The sequence below is a fragment of the Anopheles merus genome, unplaced genomic scaffold (assembly GCF_017562075.2).
Source record: "Anopheles merus strain MAF unplaced genomic scaffold, AmerM5.1 LNR4000612, whole genome shotgun sequence".
In the NCBI taxonomy this organism is placed as follows: Eukaryota; Metazoa; Arthropoda; class Insecta; order Diptera; family Culicidae; genus Anopheles; species Anopheles merus.
In genome coordinates, this window is record NW_024428192.1 from 14,170 (window position 1) to 36,981 (window position 22,812).

A 22,812-nucleotide genomic window follows, 5' to 3' on the forward strand; every position below is an offset into this window, starting at 1 on the left:
TACGACGAATTATCGGTTACAATTTCTTCGGTGGAAAACTGCAAACGATTGCAATACTCTATTTAAATTTCCCCACCAGAGAACGCTTGTGAGAATTCTCAGGCACCGTTTGACACCGCTATGATACAAAAGGGGAGGCTCGGAAAATTGAAAACCTGGTAGGGGAGGGTAATGGTGTTCTGTCATTGTGTGTCCTGAGAAGAAAAGCTATCGGCAGTGAAAATGTCCTGTATGCGAGTGATTCGTGATGTGGGATGTGTTTTCTAGTTAGTTTGGCGTCGGGAAGGTTTCCTGCCGTGTTTCATTCGATCATCATCATCTCCAGTTCAACGAATACCAACGGGGGTCGCGCTGTTTTCCGACATTTAAGCGAAGAAAACTTCCGACGGAAAATTTGCAATACTGCAGGTCACCAAAAGAGCATCGCTTGCTAGCAGTGGAAAAGAGTGAATCAGTTATATTCTAATGTCAGTCTCAGGCAATTACGGGTGCAGAATAGTAAATGAACATGCACACATTAAAATTGGAGCTGAAGTAGCTATAGTGAGACAGGTACACTTCGGCCGATAAGAAAATCAACATTTTTTGTGTTTCTTTGTACCAGCTAACGAAATAATCGTTAAGCTTGCATTCCTATTCTGCGCGCACGCAGCACGTAGCAGACCCAACAAATTGGTGAGTTTTTAGTGGTACAATTAATAGAAACGACATTAAATAAGCTCCATTTTCTTGGTGGCGCACCGTGCAATAAGATAGACATGGTTGAAAATTCATTTGCCGTGGGCGCGTTTGAGACATCCGGAAGTGTTTGACACTTAGCGAAAAATCGATAATTTTTTCAATCATCCCATCATCGGCAAGCAATGTCAAGATAGTTGTTGGGGAGGGCACGACGGAGCTTCACCGGGTGTGAATGGTGAAAGGGAGGCTTGCATTGGTCGCGTCTGTGTTTGTGTGAAGTGCGAAAAATTATAGTACAGTACCGGTTGCGTTGGCGGGCAATAAGTGTATGGGATAGGAAATTTTATGGCAACCACGCGAAACGGACGACCGCGTGGTAAAGTGTAAACAAATGGCACGTGGATTTTTTGTTATTTATCTAAGAATGCTTTGCATTTTTTTCTAGTTTAGTATGATTTGGGACGTTAGTGTATGATACGAAAGCAGTGCATTAAAATAAACGCAGGGGCATTCTACGTATATTTATAGATGCTTGTACAACCTAGGAATCTAGCATTTTCATATCTTCATAATCTTCATGTTTTCATATTTTTACTTTCTTTCCTTCGAAGTTTTGTAATCGAGCGAGGCAAGAACATGGAAGCAGCAGTATTGTAAGAAACAGTAATTTCAAACCACGGCAACCCATTATCATATGTCATCCGTAGCGAATCTCATCGCCGTGTCTCCACATTTCCCAAAAGACCAGCTGCTACTTCAACAGTATTACAACGAGAACGAGAAGCAATCGTCGTAGACAAACGTACCCCTTTTTTCACACCACTCTTCGTAACTGTGTGCCGAGCATACAACCCACTCAGCCATGGGAAAGGAACTTATGAACAGTAGCAACTTCTGTCAGCAGCTTGGCGCAACTTTGGTTCGTAATTTCAAGCTGAAAATCAGAGACTCGCGAAAAACGATAGCGGAAGTATTCCTGCCCCTCTACACACTGGGTACTCTGATTGTACTGAAAATTCTCATACCGAATCCAAATTTTCCCGCTATCACGGAGCCGCGCGGTGCAGCAACACTGTTCGAACATTTTCAGCACCATAAAGCCCATACCATTGCCGTGCTACCGCAGCCAAACTCGTCTACTACGATTCCCTTTCTGAGTGAGGTGAACGAACTATGGATGTCGAATCGACGGCACCAACCAGGCATACATCCTATCAAGTGGATGGTGTATGAATCGCCGGAAGAATTGCTAGCAGCCTACTGGCGCGACCCGAGCAAGATGCCCTTGGCGCTGATATTCCACACGGATGACCCGTTGTTCGGTCCGCTGAGGTACGAAATACGCACGAATCCATCGTTTTTTGTGACACCCTCAACGACGGAGCTGTACTCCTCTCTGGTAACGTGCAGACAATCGGATAGCTACTGGTCGGCGGTAATACCGATCGAAACCGGTGATTCCTGCCCGGTGAACCAGTACTACTATTCGGGCTTTATTGCGCTACAAACTCTGCTCGATTACACCAAGATCCGGATCGTGACGCAAAATGAAGAACTGCAGATACCTCATATTACGCTAGAGATGTTTCCCAAGGAAGCCTACACTGGCAATTGGATGGTCGCATTTAGGCTGGTCATTCCGATCTACATGGTGATGGCTTTGTCGCAATTCATTACATATCTGCTGATCCTGATCGTCGGCGAGAAGGAGAACCACATAAAGGAAGGATTAAAGATTATGGGGCTGCGAGATTCCGTCTTTTGGTAAGTTAGTTCATGCTTTGCATCATCTATGCTTAGTTGCGCCGTTTTTTTAAATACTGTATCGTTGCTTCGTTGCTTTCAGGTGCGGTTGGTTCATCATTTACGCGGTCTTTGTAACATTTCTGAGCTTTGTATCCGTAATTCTCGTGTTTTCATTGGGAGTTTTTCAGCATACCAACTACCTGCCCGTGTTTATCCTTATTCTGTTATACAGCTTTTCGGTTATTCTGATTGGCTTTATGATAACACCGTTCTTTGACAATTCGCGGGTAAGTGGGCAAGATGCTAAACTGTACTATGCTGCTGTATACTAACTGTGGAATCTATTCTTTTCCAGACCGCTGGCATACTTGGCAATTTTGCGGTGAATATTATGTCGCTGTTGTATTTTTTGCAAGTTTTCATCGACGATACGCATACCTCGGCAGCATTATGGACAGTGTCACTTATTTCTCCAACGGGATTTGCACTAGCAATGGATAAAATACTCGTGCTCGACATATCTGGACAGGGTGTAACGCTGCACAACCTCTGGACTGGACCCGGCATCCCAATCGGTGGTTCCATCCTGATGCTCGTTGTGGATATTTTGTTGTACGCTGCACTGGCGTTCTATTTCGACTGTGTGATTCCATCGGATCATGGTACGAAGCAGAGGCCTTGCTTCTGCTTTAACCGGAACTACTGGTGCAAGAAAAAAGTGCCAAAAGTACCGCTGTTAAATGGCGAGTCGGCCAATTCGTTCAACAATGCGCTCGAGGATCAGGCACGCGATGTGGAACCAGTGTCTCGGGAGATGCGCGGAAAGGAAGCAATCCGCATAGTGGATCTGTACAAGACGTTTCACTCATGTCGTAAACCGGCAGTGAATGCCGTCAACGGTATTAACCTTACAATCTACGAAGGACAGATAACGGCTATACTCGGCCATAACGGGGCAGGCAAGAGTACGCTGTTTAATATTCTTACTGGACTGACGTCACCCACTTCCGGTACAATATACATCTTCGGGTATGATGTGCGCGATCCCAATGATATGACCATGATCCGGCGCATGACGGGAGTGTGCCCGCAGCACGACATACTGTTCGAAACGCTTACGCCCAAAGAACACTTGTACTTCTTCGCGGCCGTCCGTGGTATTCCGCCATCACTGGTTGACAGTGAAGTGAAAAAAACGCTGCGTGATATCGACTTGTTCGATACGGCAGAGACGAGAGTGAAGCATCTGAGCGGTGGTCAGAAACGGAAGCTTTCCGTCGGCATAGCCATCATTGGTGATCCTAAAATTATCATTCTAGACGAACCTACGGCCGGTGTCGATCCGTACTCGCGGCGGCACATGTGGTCGATTCTGCAAAATCGCAAGCACGGAAAGGTGATCCTTCTGACGACGCACTTTATGGATGAAGCAGACATTCTGGCAGAGCGAAAGGCCGTTGTCTCCCGCGGGCGACTGCGTTGCTGCGGTTCGTCCCTCTTTCTGAAGAACAAGTTCGGCATCGGTTATCATTTGACGCTGGTATTGGATACCAATGCCTGTGAAACGTCCATCACGAAGCTGGTTAACGATCACGTTCCGCAAGCAGAGAAAGCCCGTAGACACGGGCGAGAACTGAGCTATATCCTGCCACACGACGCGGTGAACTCTTTCGTATCTCTGTTCGATGATATCGAAAAGGAGATTAAAACTAAACGAATGATGCTTGGCATTTGCTCGTACGGGGTGTCAATGACAACGCTGGAAGAGGTGTTTCTACACCTAGAAACGCAGCGAGAAGGTGAACAGAAGGCCGGTACCACTGGAGAAGGCGAAGACGAGGAAGGAGAAGGTGAGGAGGACGAAGAAGATGGACAAGCGGCGGGATACCCGGTGTCGGAAAATTTGAGCCGCAAAGTGATGAAAACTCGCGGTCTCCCCAGAAGTTTGTCGCTGCAGGAACGCAGTAACAGCTATCAGTCGTTAAAGAATGACACCAAAACCCTACTCGACGAACAAAACACCGATAATAAAGCGTCCCTGCAAGATAATCGTATGCAGTTTGACACGATCATTCCCATCAACGGGCTTGGATCGGACGGGGTTAGTCAGGGAACGGCTGGGTCCGGAACGCACCCGGTGTCGATGGGTGGGGGTGGCGTTGGCTGTGGGCAAAACTCCACCGTTAATTCTCCACAAGTTCAACGAATTCACCGTAAGAAACATCATCGTTCCTCGCGAAATGGAGTTAGCAAAAGTACCAAGAGCGTCTATGAGGACCAGACGCAAACGCATGGCTCAGCTTCGGCAGTGAAGCTCAATAGTCAAAATCGAACTAACTGGATGGATCTGGACGACATTCCACTTTACCCATCGAGATGGAGTACAATCGGGGCTTTACTAAAGTTACGACTGACGATTCTTTTTCGTGATATTCAGCGGTTGTATCTGCTGATAATACTTCCGTTGGCATTCACTGCCTTGGGACTGTACTTGAACTCGATACAAGTGTTGTCTCCGATCATGCGTTCCATTTTGCTAGATAATACTACCTACGGGAGCAACATCACCAAGATCGCCGTACACGATAATACAAATCCTGCGGTATGGTCTCATGCAGCCTATCTTTATCACCATCACCATCAGCCCAAGCAGCAGAAGCGTGAATCACAGAAGCATTATGATCCGATACCACCGTTTCTGCATCAGAAGCACCACCAGCAGCAACAACAGTCGAAGGAAGCGGCTCATTTGTATCGTCGCTTCCTGTCGGAATTGCACCGATCGGCTAATGTGACGGAGGATTTCAGTGGAAACTTTTCCTCGCTACTGGACATTGCCCCTCATATGGCCGCATTCAATGTGAATGTTATATCCTGGTCTAATGTATCCATCACCACTCTATACAACGATACCACTCAGCATAGCTTACCGATCATCCTGAATCTAATCAGCAACACGCTTTTGCGCGTGTATGCCGAACTTTCGCCGGCAACTATTAACTCTCAGCATCTGCTGTATCAGCGTGCCGGTGGTGGTCGGAAAGGCCCAGCACCAACGTCTAATGCGCAGTCAGCGTTTGACTACCAAGACGACGCCGCGGATGGCGAAACTCTGGATGATATTGCATTTCAACCCTTACCTTCGAGCACAAGTTTTAGCACGACCTCATCAACATCTGGTTCCGCGGCTCCAGATCGTGCTTCTACCGATTCCATATTGCGAATTGAGTTGTGGTCCCATCCGTTCCAGCAAACAGCTCAACCGCAGGAGTTCAATATAGGCACGTTTTCGTCCGCCCTTTTTGTGGGCATGATCTTTGTACTGATTCCCGTCTCACTAGCCGTTGACATGGTGTACGATCGTGAGATGAAAGCCAAAAATCAACTGCGCGTGAATGGGCTTTCCTCGTCCTTGTACCTTTCGGCGTACTTTATCGTGCTTTCTGGTCTGATGCTAGTTATTTGTGCCGCATTGCTTGGACTAGTGTTTATATTCGATATTCCTTCATTCCGACAGGTGAGCTACGGTGGCTTTGTAATAGCATACGCTTGTGATGGTAAATGGTGTACTATATCTGCTTCACCCTTTTTTCCAGCCACCAGCCCTTATTACTCTGGGAATGTTGGTGTTTCTTTACTCACCGGCTGGTATTTTGTGTTCAACGTGTTTCTCCTACTTTTTTGATCGTACTGATTCAGCCCAATCGATTCTACCAAACATACTAACGTTTGTAGGATTGATTCCGTTCATATTGGTTGTGTTCCTGGATATGTTGGGTATTGGTAAGTTTGTTATGCCGAAACAAATGTATAACTGTAACCATTTCTGATTTTTTATTATTGAACATGTTATTCCATTATTCAGAGGTGAAGGCAGCGATTGCACTACATTATGTTTTTTCCTTGATCAACCCAATGTACATACCGTACGCAACGGTATACTTTGTCGATCGGGTATATATTGCTTGTCGGCTAAGTTCCGCATGTGCAGAGCTTTCAATGGCCCACTACATGACTGAGGAGGTGATTGTGATGGCATGCGGGTGCCTTTTGCACATTCCTATTTGGGCGTTCTGTTTGCGGGTATCTGATGTGATGAAAAGTGGCGGTCGTATGCGGGACCTATTTCATCGTTCAGCGGTAAGCTTTCGCACAGACGTGATATATACTTAAACCAACAAAAAAATCTAACCTCGTTTTGATTGCACAGAGCGAAGAGGACGTTATGACTGAAGAGCAATGCACTGGGGAGTATGAAGATGAAGACGTTCGCAATGAGCGAAGTCGCGTGTTTCGGCTTACATCGAACCCACAGCAATCGCAACAGGAGGAAGGTCCGTTGGCTCAGCCTGTAGTGTTGGTAAAGGTAAGCAAATGGTGGTTCTTCCATTTTAGGAGAACGTGTAATAAAATTTCGACAATTTTTCTGACTTTTTTATTTTTTATATTAATCGCTGCAGAGCCTTCGTAAAGAGTTCTCACAGGAATCTTTGTGTGGCAACTGTTGCTGCTGTGCGGATGATGAGCTACCAAAGAAAAAGGTTTCCGTGCGAAGTCTTTCAATCGGAGTGGACGCAGGGGAGGTACTGGGTTTGCTCGGACACAATGGTGCCGGCAAAACGACCACCATGAAGATCATGACAGGTGAAACGGCTCCAACGCGTGGCACGGTGCGTGTTGCTGGTCACAGTATCACTATCAATCAAGACGACGCATTCAAGACATTGGGCTATTGTCCTCAGCACGACGCTCTGTGGAAGAACGTTACTGTTCGTGAACATCTAGAATTGTATGCCCGCATTCGAGGCGTGCGTGGCAAAGATTTGAATAGATTGATATCGACGTATCTCACGGGATTGCACATAAACGAGCATGCTAATAAGCAAACCCAACACTGTTCCGGCGGTACTAGGCGTAAACTTAGCTATGCTATGGCAATGGTCGGTGCTCCAAAAGTAGTTCTACTAGATGAACCGTCAACTGGGATGGATCCGAAGTCGAAAAGATTCCTGTGGGACACTATCCTTGCAAGTTTCCACGGAAAACGTTGCGCGATGCTGACAACACATTCGATGGAAGAAGCTGACGCTCTATGTTCGCGCGTAGGAATCATGGTCAAAGGAGAGCTAAGGTAGGTTTGAAATGCGACCTACTGTGAGGCGAGGTATGCATGACGCTTTGTTTATATTTCCAGATGTCTCGGGTCGACGCAACACCTGAAAAATCTATACGGAGCTGGTTACACGCTTGAGATTAAGTTGAAGCACATAGAAAATGTGTACAGTGAGACACCAATCGAAAGCCAACCGAGCAGCAGCCAGGAGCAGCTGCAACTCGACCAAAGTACGGACCACATTGCACCGGTTATCAGCAACTGCATTGACAATCGTTCGATGGCGTTGCGCAACTTTGTAACAGATCTATTTCCGAGTGCCACCTTGGAAGAGAGTTTCGCCGATCGGCTAGTATACTCGGTACCGCAACAAGCCGTCAGTTCCTTAGCTGAATGTTTTTCGAGGCTCGAAAAAGGTAAGGGAGTGTTGTTTTGTAAGCGAAAATTGTTATACCTACACAACGTTCCTATTATAATTGTTTCTATTTGCAGCCAAGACCGAGCTAGACATAGAGGAATATTCATTCAGCCAAACAACACTAGAGCAAGTGTTCTTAAAGTTTGCCCACTACGACGAGGAAACGTCCAGTGTGCAGTAAGATCATACCGATCACGATCCTAGATCATCAGCGAGAAAATTATCCTTTTGAATTGTCCTTCAGAAGCATCATTTGGTAAAACCCCTACTCTATGGTGTTGCGCGTGTGTTAATAATATCACCCTTAAAACCGTCACTTTGCAAATAATGATTGGAAGTGGCTGCCTGTGTGCATGTATAGGACGCCTGGTAAGCTGAAACAGTTGTCTAGGAAAGTCGCAGCAATTGAGCATGCAAAATAAAACAAGTGTAGTTAATTAAAAACATAAACCTAGGGCGCGGAAAACATGCATATAGTGCATTGCGAAGAAGTAAGAGAGTTCGGTTAAAGTAAAACCATTTGTGCAATAGTTTCGTGAGACAGAAGGGGTATCTGAAGCAACTAGACTATACACAAAATGATTGTAATGTAATGACAAAAAAATCGAAAAAGCAGACTGGTGATGCAGGTCAGATAAGGATGGTGAACACGAAAGTAAAACTCATTAACATAAGCATTAAAATACACTCACACAAATTAGACAGCAAAAAGAGAAAAGAGGGGAAAAAGGTTAGTAAAATATAACAATAAGTTGAAACCAAACCACTTCACAGTAAACGAAAACGGTGCTGTTTTTGTGAAGCAGCTGATGCGTCTTCTCTGTATGCAAGTTTTTGCTGAGGAATCTTTTAGATTTAAATTGAATTTAAAACAAACCTAGTCAAAACCCTTAAAGAACAAGCAAGCGAAAACGCAAACATGCTATAGCGGGCAAGTGAATTAAACAATAAGTTAAGTAAGCTGATGTGTAAGTGTAAGGCAGGAAACGAAAAACAATCTGATACAGATGTCAAAACACTGCAAACCATGATACTGGTTAAAATAATGCATGAAACGATGTGCAATGGAATTTTAGTGCGAGCTAAAAAAGAGAACCCAAAACCAATACGGTGATTGCATTGGATGCGCATAATCATAACACGAAGGTTGATGCAGATGGAATTCATCTTTTGCGGAAGTTATCACATGTAGGATGCAAAATCTGGACAAAGGAAACAGAAACACATTTGACAAAGAAATTTGACTTGAAAACTGTGATTAAAGTCGAAATTGTGGAAATATTGGTTTGGCAGGACAAAAAAGACACGGAAAAATAGATAAATAATAATAATAATAATAAAAATAATGATAAATGGTTAATAACTAAAATTACACTCATAACTTCCTTGTCGCCAACGAGGAATGCAGAGTGTTGATTGAGCGAACAGTAAACATGAAAGGAACCGATGCGCCAACTGCTAGTGCACTGTGAACAGTACCAGAGTTGTGCTGAAGCAAACCATGAAATAAAACCAGCTAATGTTGCATCTCACCGATGCCAAACCATTATCGAAACATGAAACATGTCGAGTGAGATGTGCAGATCGATAAAAGGCATAAGCGTCACCGAAGTAAATGAAAGCTTTTCTTGAAATGTAATGAGAGTGAAGATAGGTTTAGAGAGACGTAAAGCACTTTCAAATAAATCTTCAGCAGTGAAGCTACTTGAAATAAAACCGCTACCGTTTGAATGAATTTCAGATGACGTAGGAGCCGGCAGTTACATCGCCGTGAGAACAAAGTTCCCTGTTTTCTCACCAGTACGATGGGATCTCCCATCATTGGAAGAAAGAGATGAGGATGTGTGTGAATGTCTATACTATTAAATTAAAATGGTTGGGAACTGTTAAAGCAATGTTGGAAGCACTTGTTGCTCAGCTGCTTGCAGTCCTATTCAATGCCGTTCAAAGTCATCATCGGGAGCAAACCAACGCATCGTTGGACAAGCGATGCACCAAAACCTGATTATTTCTATGAAGGAAGAAAAGAAACATTCTTAGTACTTTCAAACAAAACAATGTCTGCCCTGTCGACGGAACTGCATTAGCAGAACGTGTATAGGTTGCACGCAAAGTACCTTCCCTTGTTCTCTTTGCAAGCAACACTCCTTGTAACATTACCGAATTCTTTACATGCTTTGTCAGTTGCAAAATGCAATGTGCTAAAAAAAGTGAATGTAATTTTTTTTCTAAAATGTAAATTTAAAAACATTTGCTTTTTCATAAGCTTCTTTTCTTTTGACCCCATAATAAAAACCTGTACAGCAAGTAAATTTTGTATTTCCCCAAGGTTCGTAACCTTTGCAACGATCAAACCGATAATCAAGCTTCACTACTTGACGTATGGGCAGTACGAAGTCAGTCGTGCGTCGGAGAAGATCGTAGCATGATTCGTGAAACGGTGCCGTGGCAATTGGCTGGTATATTTGCGATACTGTTACTGCACAATGTTTGCTACAGTTTCGCACAGGATGAGCTACAAATCAAAGACTTCAATGATAACGAATGTGGAAAACGTTTGGCCCAGCGCGAAGGGCTAGTGAAGGGTGGATATTCCACGCGCCCCGGTGACTGGCCGTGGCATGTAGCGCTCTATCAGCGGGGCATCAATAGCGATGGTTTCGAGTATGCGTGTGGTGGCAGTATTGTGCATCGGTATCTGGTGCTAACAGCGGCACACTGCGTCACGTTTGCGGCAAGCCGACGGAAAATTTCAACTGAAAATTTGCAGCTAAAGATGGGCCGGTTCAATCTGTCGAACGATGCGGAGGAACATGCGGAAGAGTTCAGCGTGATCGAAACGATAGTGCACGTGGGCTTTCGGCCGACCACGTTCGAGAATGACATCGCCATCCTGCGGGTGGAAATTCCCATCATTTTCAATGATTACATTCAACCGGTGTGTCTTTGGAAGCGGGACGATGGGTTCGTCTTGCCGAGTGTCCACGACCAATCGGGCACGGTAGTTGGATGGGGACTTTCGGAAGAGAATCGGCTAGGCGCGGTCCTGAACGAGGCACTCATGCCGGTAGTCGATTCGCTGACGTGTTTAGCGAGTGATCGGGCATTTTTTGGAAGATTGCTGTACTCCAAAGCATTCTGCGCCGGATACAAAAATGGTATGTCACCTGGCTGGGTGTGCGCAGGACCCATGTTAACCCATTTTTAATTGTATTTTGCCTCTACAGGAACTGGAGTGTGCAATGGAGACAGTGGGGGTGGAATGTTTTTCCAGTTTCAAAACCGGTGGTATTTGAAGGGCGTGGTTTCGTTTAGCAATACTATTGATGCTACCGGAGTGTGCAATCTGAAACAATACATCGGGTTTACGGACGCTTCGCAATACATCGATTGGTTATACGAAAATACGCCAAACAGTGGAATCGACGATCCGATACTGGGACATCCCAACATCCGCCTTATCAATCAGGGGAACTGTGGACGGAACGAGCATATATACGAGTTCGGTGAGGATCGTAAACCCATCTTTAAGCAATATCCTTGGATGGTGACACTGCGCCACCCGTTCGTTGATTCCGAGTACGTCCCCTGTAACGGAGTCTTGCTGAATCGAAACTACGTTCTCACGACCAATTGTGTCGATTTACAGTGAGTATGAGATACAGTGGAGGGGTCATTCCATAATTACACTCCAATTTCAATCTCCATGCATTTTGCGACATTTCTGCCAGGGATGAAATCAGTGTGACACTAGGCGATTACGATACGAGCAAGACAAAGGACTGCGGCACCATAGACGGACGAGAACAATGTGTATCCGGAGTGCAGACGGTGTCCGTAGGGCAACTTTTTCGCAAAGATAATCTAGTACTAGCCCGGCTAACCGTTCCCGCTGTGATTGGTCGGCGAGATCATATTGAGTCGATCTGTTTGCCGGTCACTCCTCAGCAGCGTGAACGTCTTTACAACCGGTACATCATGACGGGCTGGAAGGAGAGTGGATCTGACGCGCGAATGCTGCAACGAGCACTGCTGGAAGCAATCGACTTGAATAAGTGTCGCGCCGAATTTCAAGCATCTAGCTATGCATCCGAAGCGTCGAAGCAGATCGATAGCAGAACCATTTGCGCTCGCAATATGAACGATCCTTCCCGATCGCCGCAATGCAATGATTATCAGCCAGGATCGGCGATACAGGCCATAGAGAAGAAGTCAAACCGATACTTGCTCTACGGGTTGCAGACGGGCATTAGCTACTGTTCAGTTCCAGAACAGTACATTGCTATCAGCAAGTATTTGCAATGGATCTTGGATAATATACGTGGGTAGGAAAGCCGGTACATGGGGCCGGTCTGGTGGTACAGTTGTCAACTCGTACGACGTAACAACATGCCCGTCATGGGTTCAAGTCCCAAATAGACCGTGCCCCCATACGTAGGACTGACTATCCTGCTATGGTAACAATAAGTCAATGAAAGCCAAGCTCACTTCATTAGTGGGTGCTGGCAGGCCTTGACCGACAGCGGTTGATGTGCCAAAGAAGAAGAAGAAGGGAAGGCGTAGTTACCAGCTTTTGAGCTGGACGTAGATACTCAAAATGTAAGTAAATAAAATGTTAAAACGAGGTAAAATACGATTTGCCAATTGAATCAAATTGCAATAAACAATTTCTATGAAACATGTTATTCGCATTTGTTCATTTCGTTTAAGCAGCGTTAATCAATCCTTAGCTATTAATATTAATATTTGAAGAAAAAAATTGACAGAGAAATCAGCGCAATCGTGAACTACTCAGTATACCATTCACAAATTCTAGATTGTTAATATTTATCTTTTATGAATTTTGTTAAAGTTTCCCTGATTATCCTATACATTTGAAAAAAAAAAATGGAAGGTAATTAAACATACTTTGAATTTGTGCAGCGCTATCTTTACTTTACTTATTTTATCAACCACAAACTTATATTAAAGATTATATTAGAGCTTCCTTTTGATTGGTTTAAAATCAAGTGTCTGCAGCCGTAACAAAGGATATCGGTTGTTTCGGTAGTGATATTGGTAGTTTGGCATTCTGTTTAGAACTTTTCACTCAAAACAAGGGCTTCAGTGCACTGTTGTGGGCGATTAACATTAAAAATTGTTCCATTGGGCTTGCTTGTATGAAAATGATAGGGGATCTTTTGTAGTCAAGTCGTATGGAAGATCAATCAAAATAATTTTTTTGTTGCAAGACAAACCAATAGATTTGTTGCAGGAATATTTGTAGCATGAACATTTTTGTACGCATTTGCATTAACCAAACCAAACAGAAACTGATCCTGACTAAATGTTTAGTTACATTTAATAGGAAATACGACTCATGTACAGTTTGGGAATATATTAAAAAACAAAAGTCTTCACTTCTTTGCAAAATAGGGCAAATGAACATGCAACCGCATGCACAAAATGCATATAGTACAGCTACTCTAAAATAGATGGCGCCACTACAAAAGCAGTCGATCAGCAACCCCCTTTGCGATAGAAACCAGCACCCTCCTATTATCATTTTCCTTTTCTGGTTTTCATTTTTCTCTGCTTCAACGTAATACGTATAAAGGACATCTTACCTTCGATTTTTGCTACTTTTTTTGTATTTTGTTTACCAAAAAAAGTAATTACGTTATGAGTAGGAGAAGATTATAATTAAATTTAAAAAAAATACTTTTTATCACCTTATACCAGCTTTTTTTTTTGTTGCCCAGGTTTGCCAACCGTTAGCAACATTCTCATTTAATTATGACTGTAGCTAAGCTGTGCATCGATAATGAAAGCTGTGGGTAATTATGCATGATACAGAAGATGTGTCTTTCTCTCTGCTGGTGTAATTGTGTCCAGCGTTTGATTAAGTAGAACGAATTTAGAAAACCTGTTTATACCATGAGATATCTATCCAATTTCAAGTAAACCAAAAAGTGTACCAAACAATCCTTATCATTGTAGGTGAGATATTTTGTTCTGCCCTATCTCTATATTTCTCTATATGTCTCTGTATTTCTCTTTATTTCTCTCTCTCTCTCTCTCTCTTTCTCTCTACATCTCTCTCTCTCTCTCTCTCTCACACACACACACACAATTATACATTATCCATTGAGCTGCTTCGTTTGCTTATACCATTTTCACCCATTTCTCAAATAATAATAATGCTCACCCGATGGTCATGCTCACGATTCCGCTGTCGTATACTACCGCGATGGTGTTGAGGCAAGAGGCAACGCCAATATAAAGGCAACGACAAGATGCTGAGCAACGTTTAGTACGATTAAGACAGTGAACTGAAGAGGAGAGTTTAAAGTGGATGCTGGAAAAGTCCTTCCCCAAATGTATATTCAGTGCGAAAGGATCAATTGAATGTATAGTGTGAATGGTGCAAATGCGGATGCCACTTAGTTAAGATTTAATTGGCTGTTTGAAAAGGCTCAATACAAAAAAATAGCATTTTCTGTTAACGCAAGCACATCAATAGTGTAGCGATGAGTTCGATCTTGTGGAGTGATCTCGTGCCAAATGCACTTCAGCTATTGTCCCCGACTGCTTGGATAGTGATGCTGACAGTAGCAGCTTCCACCGTTATCTTCTACCGTCAGCGAGCGGAGGTCGCCAAACACATCAATCGTATTCCTGGCCCCCCTGCGTTACCTTTGCTGGGTAACAGTTTGCAATGGTTGGTTGATCGCGATGGTAAGCAAATTAGCGTGAGTTGTAACTGCCTATCGGTGCCACCGCCAGAATGCGCAGAAAAGCTGAAGAATGAATTGGTTGGCATAGTGTTGTGAATTATGCAAAATAGATTGATGTGTAGGAGGAATAACGCAGTCTGAGAGTCATAACAAAAATAAATCCCACTGTCCCTTGTCATTGGCTTTCGTTTGTCATCGTAGGTAAATAGAGCAAAAAACTTAGTTTATTCTACAGTCTACGTAAACATTACAATAACAGGATGTAAGAATCTTTTCCGAAACCTTGTACAAATTGTTTAATTTATTAATTTTCAAAGCTGGTGGCACGTGAAGAATTTTGTATACCCAAAGTGCAGCATCATTATTATGTAACTGCGAAAATGAACAACAGAAGTGCAGGTGGTAAGGTTTTTTTTATGCATCATTTCCCAAACAACGCAAAACAAACATTCACAACACGTTAGAAAAAATAATCGCCCTTTTTCAAAGACGTTTACGGGCGAATAAATCATCATGATTTATAGAATAATAAGCAAATAGCTTTTCAAGTAAAAAGATAAAGCTTCGTCTAATTCATACCTGTCTTTCAAAGTGAATAAATAAATCTTAAAAAAAGGCAATGATTTGGCTGGACCAACCAAGTGGTAAAACATTTTCTCATACGTTTCACCTGCGTGATAAAGCATCATGGGAGGAAGTGCGTCCATCAGGTGTGACTAATGATGATCGGCACCTTTCAGGCTGCATCGGCCTAAGCCTTACGAAATAAGTTGATGATCCCATTATTTAACTAATGCTTAATGAGATCACTAACGAGGAGGTTCTTTCAATAGAAAAATAAAACCAATAACGTCACCATACTGAAATTACGACGCAGTGTTTGGTGCAACAACAACAAAAAATAAAATAACTTTCTACGAGTTGTGTGGAAATGTTAAGCTAATAATTACACTAACAAAATCTACTTGATACTGCTTACAAATCAAGTTTTTGTTGTTTCGTCAAACAGTATTAAACAGCCAGAGCCAGATTGGATCACTATAACCAGTACTGCAATTAAAGAAACAATGCAGTGCAATGCTGGTAGTGCAATGATTACTCCAATCCTTCCTGTTAGGTGCAACGCCATGCGGATTTTGCTCGGTCAGGGGCATTAAATTCATCAGGACCTTGAAAAATTGTTGAGATTGTCTGTTCCGCAAAATACTACGGTTACCCGATGGATCAACGATCTTGGGACCCGTTACCCGATTGCTCTGATGGTACAGCTTCCTTCCTACCAAAGATACAACCCTACCAGCCATAAACTTGTGTTCACCAAGTGCGCAAAATTGCGCCGCAGCCATATGTGTACAGCAGTGATCGCTTGAACGTGGTTCAAGTTAAAAGTATAAATGTTAAAAATCTGGTAAAGCCGGCCAGCTCAGAAACGGAGACACCGGCAATCAAATGTATCAAGGTAAAACAGGCGTAGACCCCTTCGATATGTTGTGCGACTCATTCACTCCTCGCATCCCGCTTTATCACTTCTCACATTTCCAATGATAGTAGACAATTTGAGTTATTACAAATGTATAGTTAGATACATGTTACGTTGTTTACAAGAGAGCCATACAAAAGTGTTTTACAACAATTGTTCGTATTACAGAAGCATTTGCATTCTGGCAGTGAAGTAAGGATAGCGGGAGGCAGTGAATGAAAGGAAGCAAAAGCTGATTATGTTTTTTACATTATTGCACAAGGCGTAAAGTGAAAGGACCTGTAATGATTTTTGTTTGGGGATTTCTTAAGATTCAGGGTGATTCCGTAGTAATCATCAACTGTGGATGGTGCACAGCTTTCATGTGCGCTTGTAACGGTTATTTGGAATTAAACTCACCGAATGGGCAAACTGCCCCGTTCAGACCTTTAACGTTCAGGTGCAAGAAAGGTAACTCCGTATAAATACTTGCCAATGTAATTTTTAAGGTATATTACTCATAACCGCTGTAACTTCCGTTATGAATAATGAATAAACAAGTATGTTTATGTGTGGAGCAGTAAGTGTTCCACGACCTTGAGTTTTGGGAGATTAAAGCACACTGGTAAGGTTATTTTGCCTCAGAGAATTGCCTCACAGCTTCGGTGTTGTGCCATCCTGGTCCAATGAAAGTGAGAAGCGAGCCAAAATCATGATGCGGTGAAAAGGTTTTATCTGCATTCATTTGTACGAAATTTAAAATTAACACATTTTTCTGAGTTTACATGCTCATTTCAGTACGCATGAAAATTAATTACTTCCCATAGCTGAAACTAACACGTAGCTGAAGTCCTTGTAAATATGAAAACATATTTCAACTAAAATACAAGCTACTAGTTCAATCTATTAAAGAAAGGGTAATATTCACAAAGCTTTTTCAACAAAATTGTTCTAGATTATTTCTGCTCATCACATTTGCGGTCTATCAAAAAACGCAACTATCGAGTGTGAATCCACTAGTACGCAATCGTATCGTAACTAGTGAGATCAGACTGTATTGCAAGAGACAAGTCACACTTTTGACTAATTTCTTAAAACGAAACTATGGCCTAACTTAACTGGTTCCTGAATGAATTATCATAATGAAATTTTACATGCTATAGAGCTCGAGACAGCGAGTACTTTTGATTATATAAAAAAGGATAGATACAAAAGTTTCAGTCGTTTCATCGCAGCAAGCATTGAGATTTTAGTTGTGGTGTATACAGTAATTTGGATGCATTTTCGGACATTTTTACAAAGTTTGCAAATGTTTGTGAACACTTTGTCATCTAACTCTCAAAAAGCCACTTCCAAAAGTTTTTGTGGATTAAAATCGATCATCCACCAACTTCTATATTATAAAGACTTTGTTAGAATTCGCATTACATATTTTGTCAGTCTATCTAAAGATTTAATGTGACTTTGGTCCTTATGAACTCTTTCGTCACTAGATTTGTATTACATACAGTGGCGGATTTAGGGTGTTGGGGGCCCTAAGCGTTAAAAGGAGTGGAGGCCCCCGCTTGGTGTCGGGGTGCATATTGTTGCATTAGGTTTTGAATCAAACACACTTTAATGGTTTTCTTGGGGGGAGGGGGGGTGTTCAGAATCCCTGTACTGGGCCCCAATAGTTTATGAGTCCCGTCATCCATGGGGCCCCTAACTAGCACAGAAGCTCTTGCTGAGACTACTGTACACATTGTTCTATATGCTGGAATTACCATACACGGGGCCCCTACATTGACGGGGCCCCCGCGGCCGCTCAGTCCGCGCACCGTTAAATCCGCCACTGATTACATACAGTCAGCCCAAAAAGTATTCGTCTAGCTGAATATTTTACAGAAAAATTTATATTATGGCCGCAATAGGCATGGGTTATTAAAAATAATGATGAGGTTTGACAAGGGGACCATCAATGAACACGTATTGCTAAAAAATAAGCATTACAATAGTGCAAAACCAACTTCATTATTTAAAAAAACTAAGTCGTTTGATTGACGCACTAAAAGTATTTGACTATCAGGTTTTTGGCGTAATATGCGTTAGACAACAAAGATTATGGAATCAAAAAATGTCATGATCTTGTTTTTTATTGCATTTATGACTATTAGTGGCTATTTGACCAACGCTCATTTGAACCTCAAATAGGGCGTATTTTTGTCCCGCTCATCTTACAAGACATGTTCCAATTAATATCTGGTAGAAATATTGCATTTCCGGACCACATGGCTAAGTTCCTTTAAAAAATTGGCAACAGAATAGATTGAGAGTCTATTAAATCGTTTTCATCAGTTTGGTTTCAGCTGGTTTGGTGTTTTAGGTAAATTGCAATGCTCTGTATGTTCTCCCAGTTGACTGACCATGAACTATGTGGTAATTTTTAAATACAATTGCTCAGAACTGGGACTCACAGTACTTAAATAATTCTTCATCTTCTTCCTCGGCTGCCGGTCAAGGTCTGCCTGTACCCACTAGTGAAGTGGGCTTGGCTTTCAGTGACTTTTTGTTACCGTAGCAGGATAGTCAGTCCTACGTATGGGGACACGGGCTATTAGGGGCTTGAACCCATGACGGGCATGTTGTTAAGTCGTTCGAGTTGACGACTGTACCATCAGACCGGCCCAAATTTTAAATCATACTTAAATCATACAAGAATACATTTCACGATCTCGTTTTCTTTCAATTTGGCTCATTTTTCTAGCTCACCTTTCATCACTGAGCCCTAGTATCATGATACGACCCATCTCTTCTCCTTATCTTATTGGCCATCATAAAATGCACTGATTCCTGGGTTATATTTAATTTTGTAGACATTAAACCGCTTCTTTCGTTAGATAAATTGTTAAGAATGGCTGCTTAGTTCACAGTTTGACACAAAATTAGTGTCAGAAAAATTGCCAAACGCTGATCAAATGAAGGAATGAGGCCTCCCAAATGTTTGTAACCTTGAAAAATGAGTAGGATAGGCTATGCATAAGATTAAGAGAAGAGAAGATGCATAAGATGATGATCTATCTTTACTTCACCGCCATCATGCTTTCTTCAACTTCCCCGCCATCCATTTCCATTTCTTCAACTTCCCCGCCTATAGTGTCTCTCTGACCGCGCGAAGTGCAATTGAAACATAAACATAAATGCATTAATTTAGAAGGAAGATTAGACAATTTTAGGGTCTGGTATTACATAGACTATGACCCTTGTCACTTAAATTCTATATGTTAAGCTCTGCGTAGTCAAATGAAAGTTAAAAGATTCGAAATGATAATTGAACTGTCTACACATTCTCAATAGAGGGTCGTTGTATGAGGCTAAAGTTCTCCTAAACTCATTTTCTAAAAATGCACGTTGTCTATGGGTTCTGACTGGTGCGTATATGGGGATATTTTTTAGCAACTCAGGCGCGTCAATCTCATGTTTCAGCAGCTTGGCTATAAACACAATTTTGTGCAACTTTTCGGCGATTTTTGAGAGATTCTAGCCCAAGCAACAAACATCGCATGCGGTAATCAGGCATATTAAAATACAAGGGAGACTCTAGTAAATCTACGTTGCACAGATTTAATTTTCGCACAGAGCCGTATAGTCTAGAGGACTAGACAATCATACAATGACTTTAAACACAAAGGATCTCTAAATAATCGTGTGTATCAAACATCATCATTGCTTTTAGCGACCCATGTCTATTGCGGCATTTTCTGTAAGTTATTAAGATAGATGAATACTTTTTGGGCTCACTATACGGAGATTTGCATCCCGCTATGGAGTGCTCGGTTGTAGCACTGTAGAAATTAAACTTAGTTTTTTTAATTAACCTTGGCAACTAAACAACCACTGGTGGAACTTCAATTGCATGCATATCAACTATTGAATTCGTGCTTTATAGCTCGCACGTTTTTCCAACCGAAACAGATTTGAATTTCTTCGTAAAGAGCCATGAGATTTGTGGCAAACCTGATTTTCCAAAGAAACGCATGCTTTTAAATTAAACTATCAACCAACTATTGAGCGTTGGGCCGAGGCCAGACACACTGAAAAAATGTACGGGTGAAATGTAACGCTTCGTTTTCCGGTTGACCAATTTCGTTCAACCAATTGGCCCAGCGAAATCCAAACGTTTGTTTAGTTCTAGTGATTTTTTTTTCATGTTTTTTTTTGTCACATTTGGGGTCAACAAATCACAATTTTTTTGAAATTGACATTGAAAAGCATTATTTTTCGGTTATCATATCGTTTTCGTTGCGTTGGTTTTTCGGTGTGTCTGACCTTGGCCTTCAATTAAAAATCATGGCAACTAAAAGCGTTGAACTATTGAATTCCAACTGTACACCCCATCAAATAGCGGTTAAGAGGTTTCCATAGAAATGTATCAAGCCTACTGCCATTTCTACTGCCCGTCTCGATTGATTTTTCATGCCATACTTTCCAAAACAACAAGCTTATTTAGAGTCAATTTTCTATGCTCTTCTACTTTTAAACTGTGAAAAAATTTCAAAATTATAATAAATATGATTTTTTTTAATTTCCTTTTTACTGTTATCTTTGCACATGTTTGGGTAGCGATGGCTTAAACATGTAAATATTATGAATAATTCTGCTTATCCCGTAACCGTAAAAAAGCATATAAAGTCTGTTCCCGAGATACGCGGTTTCTGCGTTCCCGAGCAATCCGCGTACTTATAGTACTTTATCAGTACACTTTATCATTTATTTGATACGACTCGTGAAGAATGGTCTTATATTTTTCACTCATCAGATTACTTGGCGACCGTATCTAAAACCGAACATATTACATGGCGACTGTAACTATCTCCAAACTTACTACATGGCGACGGTAACTATCTCCAAACCCATTACAATTTTTTTGGATATGTACTTAAGATTAACACCACTGTCTTAAATGTCGGGGAGTTACAACTTTAAGAAAACATAACAACAACATATACAATTGAACAAAACATTTTTCTTGTTTGCAGAAATGTTCAGTACGATCAATGGCGCAAGGTTACTGTACGGACGGAGGCAAGGATTTAACCGTGTCTGGGCCGGGCTGAAGCCCTACATTCTCATTTCGAAAGCTACTGCCGCTGAGGTATTACACAATCTTCTGCTATCTTTATGTGCCTTTCGTACAATGTTCTCTGTGTAAAAGTATGTTTTTCTTTCTGGTAATAGAAAATTCTCTCTAGCTCCAAGAACATTGAAAAGGGTCGCGATTATGATCTGCTTAAACCGTGGATTGGTACCGGTCTGCTTACGAGTCATGCCGCCAAATGGCATCAGCGTCGTAAGATGCTGACACCTACGTTTCATTTTAAAATACTGGCGAACTTTGTTGAGGTTATGAACAAGCAAAGCTATGTTCTGGTTCGGCAGCTGGAAAAACAACTTAACAACACCGAAGGGTTTGATTGTACGATCTATGCTACGCTAACTTCGCTGGATATTATTTGCGGTAAGAAAAAATAACTAACGTAGGTTTTACTATCTACAATCATGCATTGCCCATATCATTTAAATTAAAGAGTTTTTTATGATTTTAGGACATATTAAATATATGTTAAATTAATATAATTTGGTCCAAAATATCTAAACCTTCATTGTTTTAAATTTTTAAATTTTAAACATCACTTTCAATTTGTTTCGTTACCTACTATTGTTTTCTTTGATAGAAACGGCCATGGGCTATCCCATAGACGCGTTGGAAAAGTCCGATTCGGAATACGTGAAGGCACACGAGAAGTATATATCTTCATGCTGTAGTTTCTAAACAAAAAAGGACCCTCTCTACAATGCTACATATTTCTGTGTATTTTGTAGGATATCGGAAATTATTCTAGAACGGTTACAGAAGTTTTGGTTGCGTTCTGATTTTATATTCCGCTTCACAAAAGCTTACACCGAGCACGAGCATTGTTTGAAAATCCTGCACGATTTTGCTTACAGCATGATCCAAAAGCGCCGTGAAATGTATCGACAGCGAAAGCAGTCAATGCTGTCGGAAACTGGATCCGCTGATAACGCACCACACAGCGAGGAGGCGCTTGGTCAGAGAAAACAGCTTGCTTTTTTGGATTTATTGCTCGAGCTGTCGGAAGATGGCCAGCTGCTATCCGATGCAGACATACGCGAAGAGGTGGACACTTTCATACTGGGTGGACACGATACGACGGCCACTGCACTGGCGTGGATGTTGTACTTACTCGGCACGGACCAAACCGTCCAGGAGCGCGTCTTCCTGGAGATAGACGGCATCATGGGTGGAGATAGGGAGCGCCATCCAACGATGGCAGAGCTGTCCGAGATGCGATATTTGAGTGCTGCATCAAGGAAAGCTTGCGACTGTTTCCCAGCATTCCCATACTATCGCGCACGCTCACTACGGGGGTGGACATCGAAGGACATCACATACCGAGTGGAACGAACGCCGTGATCATGCTCTACCAATTGCACCGAGATCCTCAGTACTTTCCCAATCCGGAGAAGTTTTATCCGGATCGTTTCCTGCCCGAAAACAGCACCAATCGCCATCCCTACTCGTTATTTCCGTTCAGTGCCGGGCCACGGAACTGCATTGGACAGAAGTTTGGTGCACTTGAGGAGAAGGCGGTGATATCGGCGGTGGTGAGAAACTACACAA

At 42.3% G+C, this 22,812-nt stretch overlaps 2 protein-coding genes and 1 pseudogene across 4 annotated transcripts; all 3 read left to right on the forward strand.

Moving 5' to 3' along the window:
* The first annotated feature begins 203 nt into the window (after window positions 1-203).
* On the forward strand, window positions 204-9,358 carry LOC121602772 (cholesterol transporter ABCA5-like). 3 transcript variants are annotated; one of them, XM_041931532.1, is made up of 11 exons: window positions 204-675; window positions 1,293-1,334; window positions 1,389-2,445; window positions 2,528-2,714; window positions 2,783-5,944; window positions 6,024-6,210; window positions 6,293-6,567; window positions 6,638-6,793; window positions 6,888-7,558; window positions 7,622-7,956; window positions 8,033-9,358. In XM_041931532.1, the coding sequence occupies exons 3-11, from the start codon at window positions 1,544-1,546 to the stop codon at window positions 8,137-8,139; spliced, it is 5,982 nt and encodes a 1,993-aa protein (XP_041787466.1). In that variant the 5' UTR covers window positions 204-675; window positions 1,293-1,334; window positions 1,389-1,543; the 3' UTR covers window positions 8,140-9,358. The 3 variants fall into 3 exon arrangements, with proteins under 3 accessions (XP_041787466.1, XP_041787465.1, XP_041787468.1); XM_041931531.1 differs by having other exon boundaries at window positions 1,293-2,445; XM_041931534.1 differs by lacking the exon at window positions 204-675 and having other exon boundaries at window positions 704-1,334.
* Window positions 9,359-9,457: 99 nt separating this feature from the next.
* On the forward strand, window positions 9,458-12,377 carry LOC121602773. The gene is made up of 3 exons (XM_041931535.1): window positions 9,458-11,116; window positions 11,186-11,606; window positions 11,690-12,377. Exons 1-3 carry the CDS (start codon window positions 10,384-10,386, stop codon window positions 12,285-12,287), a joined length of 1,752 nt encoding a protein of 583 aa, XP_041787469.1. The 5' UTR covers window positions 9,458-10,383; the 3' UTR covers window positions 12,288-12,377.
* A 1,855-nt stretch (window positions 12,378-14,232) lies between these two features.
* LOC121602775 lies at window positions 14,233-22,802 on the forward strand (annotated as a pseudogene).
* Window positions 22,803-22,812: the final 10 nt, after the last annotated feature.

Excerpts from the sequence above, each read along its gene's own strand:
- LOC121602772 (XM_041931531.1), top strand. The coding sequence starts at position 1,544 with ATGGGAAAGGAACTTATGAACAGTAGCAACTTCTGTCAGCAGCTTGGC. Across the intron at positions 2,446-2,527 it reads CTGCGAGATTCCGTCTTTTG|GTGCGGTTGGTTCATCATTT; the intron begins GTAAGTTAGTTC and ends CGTTGCTTTCAG. Across the intron at positions 6,568-6,637 it reads ACCTATTTCATCGTTCAGCG|AGCGAAGAGGACGTTATGAC; the intron begins GTAAGCTTTCGC and ends TTGATTGCACAG.
- LOC121602773 (XM_041931535.1), top strand. The coding sequence starts at position 10,384 with ATGATTCGTGAAACGGTGCCGTGGCAATTGGCTGGTATATTTGCGATA. Across the intron at positions 11,117-11,185 it reads CTGCGCCGGATACAAAAATG|GAACTGGAGTGTGCAATGGA; the intron begins GTATGTCACCTG and ends TTGCCTCTACAG. Across the intron at positions 11,607-11,689 it reads ACCAATTGTGTCGATTTACA|GGATGAAATCAGTGTGACAC; the intron begins GTGAGTATGAGA and ends CATTTCTGCCAG.